The sequence below is a fragment of the Mastomys coucha genome, unplaced genomic scaffold (assembly GCF_008632895.1).
Source record: "Mastomys coucha isolate ucsf_1 unplaced genomic scaffold, UCSF_Mcou_1 pScaffold14, whole genome shotgun sequence".
Classification (NCBI taxonomy): Eukaryota; Metazoa; Chordata; class Mammalia; order Rodentia; family Muridae; genus Mastomys; species Mastomys coucha.
Genome location: NW_022196896.1, coordinates 61,819,527 through 61,833,138, shown reverse-complemented (window position 1 = coordinate 61,833,138; position 13,612 = coordinate 61,819,527). Strand labels below are relative to the sequence as shown.

Below are 13,612 nucleotides of genomic sequence, written 5' to 3'. Positions count from 1 at the left end.
AAAAAAAAAAAAAATCCCACTTCGGGGACCCCGTGGAGACTCTCTCTAGGCTGCCTTGATGACTGTAATCTGAGATGGTTATGGCCCCCAGGAAGACAAAACCTCAATATTTGCATTACCTGGGAAGCAACTATGAGAAGACAGCCCCCCAACTCCTGCGCAGTCACAAGTGGGGGCAGGGAGAGGGAAGGAGGCCTGAACATCTGGCCTTTGGCCTTAAGTGACTCTCCAGAGACATACCTAGTCCCATCCTGCCCTATTACCATCTCCAAGAAGGGAAAAAGAAAATGCTAAGGGAATGCAGAACTGTCCACCCAGGAGGCCGCTACATGCACAAGCCCTGCTGGAACCACCGGGCCTGAAAGCTGTTCACCGTGGCATTCTCAGTTTACCACTGAGAGAAACAAGCTCCCTTCTGGTTCAGCTTGTATGGCCAAATTGCAAGGAAACACCCCCCAACACAGGACACAAGCACTGGCATCTCCATGGATTAATTAATCAAGAGTACATGATGGCCCCTCATAAGCACTAAAGACACAAAGCATCTATGGCCACATGATGCTCACAGGCTCACAGAAAAGCTACATTTAAATAAAAGACAAACCAAACCAACCAACCAAACAAACAAACAAACAAAAAACGACATCCAAATTGCTGGGTTATGCGCTGCATTCTAGGTACCAAAACCATGGGACTTGAGTTAGACCTGCGTAGCTAGCTCAGAGCCCTTGAGCAAAAGGAAAAAGAAAAAAAAAAAAAAAAAGGTTGTTCCCGCAAAATATTCCAGGAAATTAGTCCTCTCAGGTTGCCTTGATGGTTAGCGTACATCCACAGCAAAGTTTAACACAGATACCAGTAAATATTTGCTTGCTTTTAGAATCTATTGATTCATCCAACCAGAAAGCAGAGCCAAACAGCTTAGTCACTAGAGCAAGTGCTCCACGGAGTAAACATGGTCATTTCCTCCCCCACCTGAGACAAATTTCTACCCAGCACATCAGCCTGCAGATACTGCGCCAGGGAACAGATGAGTTAATTTCTGCCACCCTGGTCTCCACTCCATCCCCTCCCCCACTCACCTGCTATCCGAAGCACAGCCCTCTCGGCCGGGTCCAGCACCGAGCCCCCTTGAATCTTTCTTTTGGATCTCTCATGCTTGGGCAAATTCCAGGGTAAGGTGTCTCCTGGAGCTGGAGATGCTGAGCCAGATTTCTGGCTGAAATCATCCTCGTCAGAAAAATCCGCAGAGGAGGACATAGAACAGCGGTAGGATGCGTTCCCGGAGCTCTGAGGAGGATGACACAGGAGAAGCATTAGCGACCGCTCGCTCGCTCGCTCGAAATGAGCATCACTCACTGAGGATCATTGATTGCGATCACTCTGCCCCCTCCCCACCTCCAAAATGCGCTGTGCCGTCCCCAGAGAACACGAAAACAAATAAAAACAAAACGAACCCCAGGGCTCACCATATCTTCTTGCCCAAGTCTGCTCCTGTAGAAACAATAAGCAAGCCGTTGCAATACATGGAGACCAGAAGGAAGAAGTGTGTGGCCTGCGCTCCAGACAGCCACCGGCTCAACAAATGACTGGGCCAACAATGAAGGCAGAATCAACAGCCTTCCTGTGACAAATCTACAGTATCTGGCTCCCCCACCAGGACAAGAGAAACATTTTCCATTACAAACCTTCTGGTTAATTCATTAATGCAACTAACTTTTAAGTTTCATAAACAGAGCACAAATACAGGATGCTGGGTCCCACCTCCTTCCCGTTTCAAGACGGCCGGGCCACTGGAGCCTCCTTTTAACCAGTCCTCTTTATTTAATTTTCTGCATGAGACTGAAACGGGTTCCCAGAAAAGAGGGGGGGAGGGCTGATTCTGAGAAGAGCCTTTTCTTAAGACCGAGAACACAAAAGCCTGCTTTCAAAGGCTGAAGGCAACGCCAATAAACAAACATCTGAACTCAGTTTAGAGTTCTTGAGATAATTTAAACTTCCAGCAGCGAAGGGCTGCCAATAATGCAAATGAGGACACAGTGCGGGGACAGGAAGCCAAGTTCTCCTCAGCTGCAGCCATCAGGAAGATGAGAAACACAGACTTTTACCAAAACCACTCTGTACTCTTCCTGGATTCAGCAGGGGCTTAGAATCCTCGGGGTCATTTTTTTTTTCATAAAAGGCACATGGTATTATTCCTTCCTCCTTATTGGATTGTGTCTGTGAGTATTTGGACAGCCCACAGCTGGGCGAGGAAAAGATGCTGAATATCTGTGCTGTGGACTGGATTAAAAATTCTAAAGAGTGTCAAAGGGAAGTTTTCACTTGCTGAGGCTCACAGTGAAGATGCCAAACTAACATAACTTGAATTCCTTGAGAGGAAAGCTGCAGCCATGGATTCCCAGGCAGCAAGCTTCAGGCAGAAATCAGCTCAATGAGGCAAGCTCCAATTTGAAGTAATAATAGTGAGCTACTCACACTGGTACCTGCAGCACCAACAGGCTGTGTGCTGTGTGCGCAACACCCACAGGACTCACACGGGGCTTGTGAGACTCTCACCAGTGAGAACCACTGACTTCACCACTGTCCATTTAAACCATGGCTGTTCCATGGTCAAAGCTACTATGGTAAAAATTCACATCCCTACCAATGAGGCATGGTAAGATTTATATAAATCATGTTGACTTTCCAAGTAATAATAGCACCTTAGGGATATTTGATGAAAGTAAATGAATAAACTTGAATTTCTATATTTTAGCTACAGTCCATAGAGAGGTGTGTGTGGCATTTAGCTGTTATAAACCCAATTTATTTTCCCAAGCTTTTCTGAGACTTCAACTTGAGTTATCTGAGCATTGTAGTTTGCGGAATCTGAAGGGAAGGGTGGCATTTTAAAGGACATTTAGGGGCTACAGGGTTTCTTTGGTTGCCTTGGGTTCCTCAAATGGCTTCCTACCTGTCCTTACTTAAGGTCCTTATTTTAGCTCTGAGATTGTATTTCTACACTCTTTTAGAGAGACCAGTAATTTGTTAATGTTTTTGGAGGTGGGGGGAAGGGTAACTGCTCTTTTCCAAAAATCACTGGTTATTGATTTCTGGCAGAGTAAATTTTTTTAATGGCCAGAGTCTCAGCTGACTGAAGAACAAAATGTGATTTATGCCATGACACCACCACTATTAATCACCCACAGCCAGATGGGAACAGTCATGACCCTGGGTGTTGACTGGCACAGCCTCTAATCTGGTCATGTCATTGATAACCAGATAAGAGAGAACAGTAAGAAAAATTAATCAGGGCCACATCTTTCAACAATTTACTACAGGAACACACAGGCCACACACATTTATATCAGACATGTTTATAAGAAGTAACGTCCCTTCAAGCCTTTTAACAATTACAGTATTTCGTTTTGGTTTTTTTTTCCCCAAACACACACATACACAATTACTTTTAGGACTGGGGGTTCTCTACAAAATTAAAGCCCATTTGAAAGCTTAAAATTGATACTATATTAAAATGAAGCTACTTCAAAGTGGAGAGTTCATACAAACTATTAGATTCCTCATTGATCTGTAATGACTTGCCAAATCATGCTGCTATCTTAGGGCTGGAGAGAACAGAACTGTGTTTTACTTGTTTGGAGAAAATAAACAGTTCTCTGGCCCAAGCACCGCAGCCTGGCCCTTGATGAGGGGCTTAAGTTAGCAGGACAAAGAATAGGAAGGAATCCTATAAGCAGCAAAAGCCCTGATTTCTGATCCTGCTGGTTGCTTAAAGTCTGATTTCTATCAAAATACAAATGCTCATCCATAGGGGATTAGTTAAATATACTGTATTGATAGCACAGGCTACTTTGCAGAAATTAAACAAATAAATTAATGTTGATCTACATTTAACAAAGAGGAAATAATAATATATGACAGCTTTAAAAAAATCCATACACGCGTATGTCGCCCCCCCCTTACGTGTTTAAATACAGATATATTACTGTTAAATAGTGGTTAACTCTGGGCAGTGACAAAGATTCACGTGTTTCCTTCGTTTCTGACAAGTTTTAAACTCAAACAAATAAACGAAAGAAATCACCAAAAGGAAATGTCCAGAGAAAATATCGGATACAGAAACTAGCATTTTTTGCTTCGGGAGCTGAGGGGCACGGCTGAAAAGTGAGTGGAGCCCTCTGAAACCTCTTCCCAGAGCAAAGCAAATAAACAATTATGCACAAACTACATTAGCAGATGGATGGGATTCTCGGGCCTCCTGACCCCAGGGTTAGGACTCCAATTCACACCACTCCCTGTTATCTCCACCTGCTGATAACAAGGAAGAAGGAGGAGGAACTGGCTCTCCAGAAAGGGAAAGGACCCCTGGGATGGCGAAGACCAGGCTGACCTTTTGTCTCCGCAATCATGTTGAATCTCGGTAACCAAAGAAGTAAAAGCTCTAGGCTTCGGTAAACCAAACAACCCTGCACCAAGTCTTCCACAACCTTGGCTTTTAAACTAACTAGCAATCAAATTAGGCCACTAAAAGATTCACTCTAACTTTTCTGATGGCCAGTTCATTTCTACGGTACAAAAACAACTGAAATTTCCTAATGCCAGGATCATTAGATAATGTGACAGTTTTGGATGAACGATAACTGCTTAATTGACATCCCAGGACACAATCTGTGATATCAGCAGCAAGACTGTCTAACTGGATGTGGCTGGGTCTACATAGCCTGGTCTGTGGGATACTGCCAGGAAATTGACTTGGCCCTGGGTACGCTCCAAAGGCAATGGGAAACAAGGCCAAAGAGAAGGATTTTGCTAAAGATCTGAACATTCAAGAGTTGAAGAATACATTCTGTCCCACTAACTCAGCGTCTACCTACATCTTATTAAAAATAATAAAAATAATAAAGGATGTACACAAAGTTTGATTATACAGATGTCAGATAGATTCTGCAAAACAATCCATAGTGTGAAACACATACTTCCCAAAGGGACTCTTTGGGATATGAACAGAACAAGGTATGGAGTCTCTTGTTTTGCGGGACGATGGGTTCTAGCTAGGTGTGCACGGGATTTGACTTTGACAAATAGACTAGACACGAGTGGTATAAGGTCTGAGTGTATTTTTTAAATATAGAGTCAAGTTTATATAGTCGATATAACAAAGTTTAAAAGAGTTAAGTAATACAAGGGTCAAAATACATTAAAACAAGGTGTAGGTACATCGCCCTTCGTTAGAACACAATGAATCAACAACAGCAAAGTATGTACATATTAATTTGACAAGAACTAAATAGAGATTATAATTTAAAAGAAAGCTAGCTCTGACTAAGGTGACCTTGACTTAGAAGTCAGGTGTAGATAGTTTTTTTTTTTAGTTTGTTGTTTTAGTTATAGACTAGATAGACCTAAATAAATTTCTCAACTATATTATTTTTTTGGGGCTAATAAAAGTTAGCCCCAAAAAACACTTATTAAATTAGTTCTTAAAAGTAATTTAACTATAAAATATAGCCTGCCTTATGTTAACTAAAAATAAAAATTTTAGCTAATCTTGTCTTAAAATAGTTTTTTTATTTTATAAATTTTAATGTCTTACCTACAATGCTAAAGACAATTAATTTAAATAACTTAACATTTTAAGCCGAAGTTTAACTAAAACATTAATAAAAATCAAAACACAATATCCAAATTTTCTTTTATTAACTATAAAAAATAATATTTTAATAAACTCCTAACACACAAATACAAAAACATATCTAAACTACCTCTAAGTTTAAAATACCAAACAACAATACAAAAACAAAAAACTAACTTTTTTTAAAATTTACACCTCAAATATCACTGTCACACAGTGTGCGTGACACCTATGTGTGCATACATGCATGACTGTGTGTGTGTGTGTGTGTGTGTGAGAGAGAGAGAGAGAGAGAGAGAGAGAGAGAGACAGAAATAGAGAGGGGAGAGGAGGAGGAGGAAGAGGAAGAGGAGGAGAAAGAAACTTCATAGAACTTTTTTTTTTTTTAACTAAAAAGCTAAAAGCACATCCTAGGGAAAATTGAGAATATCTAAACCCAAGTCATGATGGTTTATCAGGTATATTAGGACTATTAACTTTCTTAAGTGTACCAATGACCTGGTGGTTGTAGAAAAGGTGTCCCAGTCCTTAGGAGATGCAGACTGAAGATACTTGACATTAATTAATTACTTTTAATTAAATTAAAGAGAACTAGTCATGTGCTGACAGAGGGAAGCAGGAGTAGTCTCTGAACCACTCTTGCTCTGGGGGGAAGGGTCCCAAACTTTTAGTTGCTTTTGTGGGCAGGAGATGGGAGACTGAACCCAGAGACTGAGCAGGGTCGTGGTATCGCCATGGGGCTTCACCCTCAAACCTTGGTGGGTTGGTGGGTGGGTTGGTTGGTGGGTGGGTTGTTTGGTGGGTTAGTTGGTGAGTGGGTTGGTTGGTGGGTGGGTGGGTGGGTTGGTTGGTTGGTTTTTGAGATTAGGCTTCACTGCCTAGCTTAGTCTAGCCTTGACCTTAGTTGTCCAGGGTGCCTTCCAAACCCACCAGCATCCTGTGTCAGACTCTCAAATGCTGGGATTTCAGGAATGTGATCCCACATCCTCCTTCCCTTTTTCACAAGTAATTATCAAAGCTTCGTCTTGATTTTAGGCTTAGAAGTAACACTCTGTTCACAGAGGCTACATTTTGATTATCTGTCCAATCACCAATGTACACTTCAATTGATTTCCACATCTTGACTAGTACATATAATGATCAAGGAATTGCAAAATTAACTGAAGTTCTGATTAGAGGCACGGTTTCAAATCTGAGACCGTCTTAGCTGGAATTAAGACACGCTTTCTTCCAGCTTAACCAGCACCTGCTACCTAGATGCTTCATTGAATGGGTGACTGGAATCAGGGACTAGATTATGCATTTCACTTGCTAGCCAAGCATCTGAAACAGCAATCCAAAACAGAAAGAGATCTTTGTGGGCCTTGGAAGACTTATCTACATCCACTCTCAAGGTGAAGCCAGAGACCTGTACTTTGGTCCTTTCAACAGTAAAGCCTGTGTTCTTGACCACAATGTATTCATGCACAAGGTAAAACTTAACATCCTCAAAACTCTCAAAGATCTTACCATGTATTTGCAGGGCGTGAGAGAATGAGGTTTGTTTTAGGTTTAGTACTGGACCCGAATCATAGATATGACTGCAGTAAGGAGCATGAGTTCACAGTAAAGAAAAACCAGGCAAAAATACATCAAAGTTGACTCTTGCACAACATGGGTTTGGATTAAGCAAATGCCCTTTTACACACATTTGTTTTAGTTTATGACGATTTGGAATTGCTAAAAGATTAGTTACTGGTCTGCACCCGAGAGCTGAAGATGTTCCACAGTCTGCTATGCACAGGTCCCACCAGGAAAGACCTGTTCTCCCAGGAGTGCTTTTGCTGCCCTGCTCAGAGGTGAGATAGCCACTTTCTCTTCAATAACCGTGTGGAGCAGTTGAGCAAGGAGCACACTGGGCACAGGAACAGTGGAGCAGCGGGGACAGGATCCTTCCAGTTGCCATCTGCACCCAGAGTTTGGGCTGTTCCAGAGCCCTCTGTACACAAGTTCCTCCAGGAGAGACCTGGTCTCCCAGGAGTGCTGACACAGGCTTACGGACTCACAGGAGGAACAAGCTCAAGCCAGAGACAGCAAGAACATCTAACACCAGAGATAACCAGATGGCGAAAGGCAAATGCATTATATTGAAATCATGTAACTTTTCTCATTATAATGCAATAAAACTTTAAAAAAAAACAATTTAAAAAACTCATCATACACTTGTGAGGTAGAATTATTGAAAAGATGTGTTCAAAATAAACAAGATCAGAAAAAAAAAAAAGAATCTTACCAACAGAAACCAAGGCTACTTGGCATCATCAGAAGCCAGTTCTCCAACCACAGCAAGTCCTGGATACCCCAACACACCAGAAAAGCAAGATGTGGACTTAAAATCATATCTCATGATATTGATAGAAGATTTTAAGAAAGACATAAATAACTCCCTTAAAGAAAAACAGGAGAACACAGGTAAACAGGGAGAAGCCCTTAAAAAGGAAATACAAAAATCCCTTAAAAAATTATAGGAAAAGACAAACAAACAGGTGAAGGAATTGAACAAAACCATCCAGGATCTAAAAATGGAAGTAAAAACAATAAAGAAATAACAAAAGGAGACAATTCTAGAGATAGAAGACCTAGGAAAGAGATCAGGAGTCATAGATGCAAGCATCACCAACAGAATACAAGAGATAGAAGAGAGAATCTCAGGGGCAGAAGATACCATAGAAAACACTGAGACAACAGTCAAAGAAAATGCAAAACGCAAAAAGCTCCTAACCCAAAACATCCAGGAAGTCCAGGACACAATGAGAAGACCAAACCTAGGTATAGAAGGGAGTGAAGATTTCCAACTTAAAGGGCCAGTAAATATCTTCAACAAAATTACATATGAAAACTTCGCTAACCTAAAGAAAGAGATGCTCATGAACACACAAGAAGCCTATGGGCTGGTGAGATGGCTCAGCGGGTAAGAGCACCGACTGCTCTTCTGAAGGTCCTGAGTTCAAATCCCAGCAACCACATGGTGGCTCACAACCACCCGTAATGAGATCTGATGCCCTCTTCTGGTGCGTCTGAAGACAGCTACAGTGTACTTGTAATAAATAAATAATAAATAAATATAAAAAACAAAAGAAAAAAAGATAAAAAAACAAAACAAAACAAATCTTATATCATCATAATGCAATAAAAGTTTTTTTTAAAAAAAAAAAAGAAGCCTACAGAACTCCAAATAGGATGGACCAGAAAAGAAATAATAATAATAATAATCAAAACACCAAATGCACAAAACAAAGAAAGAATTTTAAAAGCAGTGAGGGGAAAAAGTCAAGTAGCATATAAAGGCAGACCTATCAGAATTACACCAGACTTCACAGCAGAGACTATGAAAGCTAGAAGATCCTGGGCAGATACCATACAGACCCTAAGAGAACACAAATGCCAGCCCAGGCTACTATACCCAGGAAAATTCTCAATAACCATACATGGTGAAACCAAGATATTTTGTGACAAAAACAAATATACACAATATCTCCCCACAAATCTAGCCCTTAAATAGAAAACACCAACACAATGAGGGAAACTACATCCTAGAAAAAGCAACAAAATAATCTTTTAACAAACCAAAAAGAAATAGCCACAAAAAACAATCTCACCTCTAATAATAAAAATAACAGGAAGCAACATTTTTTCCTTAATAACTCTTAATATCAATGGACACAATTCACCAATAAAAAGACATAGACTAACAGATGGGATACGTAAACAGGACCCAACATTTTGTTGCATACAGGAAACCCACCACAGTGAGAAAGACAGACATTACATCAGAGTAAAAGGCTGGAAAACAATTCTCCAAGCAAATGGTCCCAAGAAACAAGCTGGAGTAGCCATTCTTATATCTCAAAAAATTGACTTTCAACCTAGAGTGATCAAAAAAGATCAGGAAGGACACTTCATATTCATCAAAGGAAAAATCTACCAAGAAAAACTCTCTACTCTGAACATCTATGCTCCTAATGCAAGGGCAACCACATTCATAAAAGAAACTTTACTAAAGCTCAAAGCACACAATAATAGTGGGAGACTTCAACACTCCACTCTCAGCAATGGACAGATCATGAAAACAGAAACTAAACAGAGATACAGTGAAACTAACAGAAGTTATGAATCAAATGGATTTAACAGATATCTATAGAACATTTCATCCTAAAACAAAAGATTATACCTTCTTCTCAGCACCTCATGGTACCTTCTCCAAAACTGACCATATAATCGGTAAAACAGGCCACAACAGATGCAAGAAGATTGAAATTATCCCATGAATCCTATCAGATCACCATAGACTAAGGCTGGTCTTCAATAACAACATAAACAATAGAAAGCCCACACATACGTGGAAATTGAACCACGATCTACTCAATGATAATTTGGTCAAGGAAGAAATAAAAAAAGAAATTAAAGGCTTTTTAGAATTTAATGAAAATGAAGTCACAACATACCCAAACTAATGGGACACAATGAAAGCAGTCCTAAGAGGAAAACTTATAGCTCTGAGGGCCTCCAAAAAGAAACTGGAGAGAGCATAAACTAGCTTGACACCACACCTGAAAGCTCTAGAGCACAAAGAAACAAATACACCTAAGAGGAGTTGAAGGCAGGAAATAATCAAACTCAGGGCTGAAATCAACCAAACAGAAACAAAAAGAACTATACAAAGAATCAACCAAACCAGGAGCTGGTTCTTTGAGAAAATCAACAAAATAGATAAATCCTTAGCCAGACTAACTAGAGGCCACAGAGACAGTATTCAAATTAACGAAATCAGAAGTAAAAAGGACGATATAACAACAGAAACTGAGGTAATCCAAAAAAATCATGAGGTCCTACTACAAAAGCCTATGCTCAACAAAACTGGAAAATCTGGATGAAACAATTTTCTAGACAGATACCAGGTACCAACGTTAAATCAAGATCAGATAAATGATCTAAACAGCCCCATATCCCCGAAAGAAATAGAAACATTCATCAATAGTCTTCCAAAACAAAAAATGCCCAGGACCAGATGGCTTAGTTCAGAGTTCTATCAGAACGTCAAAGCAGACCCAATACCAATACTCCTCAAAGTATTCCACAAAATGAAAACAGAAGGTACTCGACGCAATTTGTTCTATGAAGCCACAATTACTCTGATACCTAAGCCACACAAAAACCCAACAAAGAAAGAGAACTTCAGGCCAATTTCCCTTATGAATATCGATGCAAAAATATTCAATAAAATTCTTGCAAATCGAATCCAAGAACACATCAAAATGATCATCCATCATGATCAAGTAGGCTTCATCCCAGGGATGCAGGGATGGTTCAATATTCAGAAATCCATCAATGCAATCCACTATATAAACAAACTCAAAGAAAAAAAACTATATGATCATCTCATTAGATACAGAAAAAGCATTTGACAAAATCCATCATCCCTTCATGATAAAAGTCTTAGAAAGATCAGGAATTCAAGGCCCATACTTAAACATAGTAAAAGCAACATACAGAAAACCAGTAGCCAACATCAAACTAAATGGAGAGAAACTTGAAGCAATCCCACTAAAATCAGGGACTAGAAAAGACTGCCCACTCTCTCCCTACCTATTCAATATTGTACTTGAAGTCCTAGACAGAGCAATTAGACAACAAAAGGAGATCAAAGGGATACGAATTGGAAAGGAAGAAGTCAAATTATCACTATTTGCTGATGATATGGTAGTATACTTAAGTGACCCCAAAAATTCCATCAGAGAACTCCTAAGCCTGATAAACAACTTCAGCAAAGTAGCTGGATATAAAATTAACTCAAGCAAATCAGAGGCCTTCCTCTACACAAAGGATAAACAGGCTGAGAAAGAAATTAGGGAAATAACACCCTTCACAATAGTCACAAATAATATAAAATACCTTGCTGTGACTCTCACTAAGCAAGTGAAAGATCTGTATGACAAGAACATCAAGTCTCTGAAGAAAGAAATCGAAGAAGATCTAAGAAGATGGAAAGATCTCCCATGCTCATGGATTGGCAGGATTAATATAATAAAAATGGCCATCTTGCCGAAAGCAATCTACAGATTCAATGCAATCCCCATCAAAATTCCAACTCAATTCTTCACAGACTTAGAAAGAGCAATTTGCAAATTCATCTGGAATCACAAAAACTATTCTCAATAATAAAAGAAGTTCGAGTGGAATCACCATCCCTGACCTCAAGTTGTATTGCAGAGCAATTGTGATAAAAACTGCATGGTATTGGTACAGTGACAGGCAGGTAGATCAATGGAATAGAATTGAAGACCCAGAAATGAACCCACACACCTATAGTCACTTGATCTTTGACAAAGGAGCTAAAACCATCCAGTGGGAAAAAAGACAGCATTTTCAACAAATGGTGCTGGCTCAATTGACAATTAGCCTGTAAAAAAATGCAAATTGATCCATTCTTATCTCCTTTTACAAAGCTCAAGTCAAAGTAGATTAAGGACCTCCACATAAAACCAGATATACTCAAACTAACAGAAAAGAAAGTGGGTAAGAGCCTAGAGCACATAAGGACAGGGGAAAATTTCCTGAACAGAACACCAATAAACACAAATGGGACCTCATAAAATTGCAAAGCTTCTGTAAGGCAAAGGACACTGTCAACAGGACAAAACAGCAACCAACAAATTGGGAAAAGATCTTTACCAATATCTGATAGAGGGCTAATATCCAATATATACAAAGAACTCAAGAAGTTAAATTCCAAAGAACCAAATAATCCTATTGAAAAATGGGGTACAGAGCTAAACAAAGAATTCTCAACTGAGGACTACCGAATGGCTGAGAAGCACCAAAAGAAATGTTCAACATCCTTAGTCATCAGGGAAATGCAAATCAAAACAACCCTGAGATTCCACTTCACACCAGTCAGAATGGCTAAGATCAAAAACTCAGGTGACAGCAGATGCTGGCAAGGTTGTGGAGAAAGAGGAACACTCCTTCATTGCTGGTGGGATTGCAAGCTGGTACAACCACTCTGGAAATCAGTGTGGTGGTTCCTCCAGAAATTGGACATAGTACTACTAGAGGTCCCAGCTATACCACTCCTGGGCATATACCCGGAAGATGCTCCAACATGCAATAAGGACACATGTTCCACTATGTTCATAGCAGCCATATTTATAATAGCCAGAAACTGGAAACAACCCAGATGTCCCTCAGCAGAGGAATGGATACAGAAAATGTGATACATTTACACAATGAAGTACTACCCAGCTATAAAAACAATGAATTTGTGAAGTTCTTAGGGAAATGGATGGATCTGGAGAATATCATCCTGAGTGAGGTAACCCAATCACAAAAGAACACACATGGTATGCCAAGAAGTGCTTGCTGATGGGAGCCTGTTATAGCTGTCCCCTAAGAGGCTCTACCAGTGCCTGACAAATACAGAGGAGGAGGCTTACAGCCATCCATTGGACTAAGCATGGGGTTCCCAATGGAGGAGCTAGAGAAAGGATCCAAGGAGCTGAAGGGGTTTGCAGTCCCATAGGAGGAACAACAATATGAACTAACCAGTACCCTCAGAGCTTCCAGGGACTAAAGCACCAACCAAAGAGTACACATAGTGAGACTCATGGCTCCAGCTGCATATATAGCAGAAGATGGCCTAGTAGGTCATCAATGGGAAGAGAGGCCCTTGGTCCTATGAAGGTTCTATGCCCCAGTGTAGGGGAATGCCAGGGCCAGAAAGCAGGAATGGGCGGGTTGGTGAGCAGGGGGAGGAGGTAGGGGATACGGGGTTTTCTGAGGGGAAACCAGGAAAGGATAACATTTGAAATGTAAATAAGGAAAATATCTAATAAAAAAAGATTAATTACCTAGAAACAGTGAAGAAAATTAAGATGTAGGCTGTGTAAGGCTCAGTGGTGGAACCCTTTCCCCCACCCCTCCATCCCCCCACCCTTCCATCCC

The 13,612-nt window shown here is 40.4% G+C and overlaps 1 protein-coding gene across 15 annotated transcripts in view; it reads right to left on the bottom strand.

Annotated features, from left to right (window-relative positions):
• The window catches only part of Dst (dystonin), a 415,027-nt gene that overhangs the window by 308,349 nt on the left and 93,066 nt on the right, over positions 1-13,612 (bottom strand). For 13 of the 15 annotated variants that reach the window (XM_031367095.1, XM_031367096.1, XM_031367099.1 and 10 more), the window contains exon 4: positions 1,080-1,287. In XM_031367095.1, the coding sequence (XP_031222955.1) occupies positions 1,080-1,287 (208 nt within the window). Of the gene's footprint in view, positions 1-1,079; positions 1,288-1,454; positions 1,618-13,612 lie in introns of those variants that run through there. The other 2 variants (XM_031367104.1, XM_031367102.1) reach the window with 2 other exon arrangements.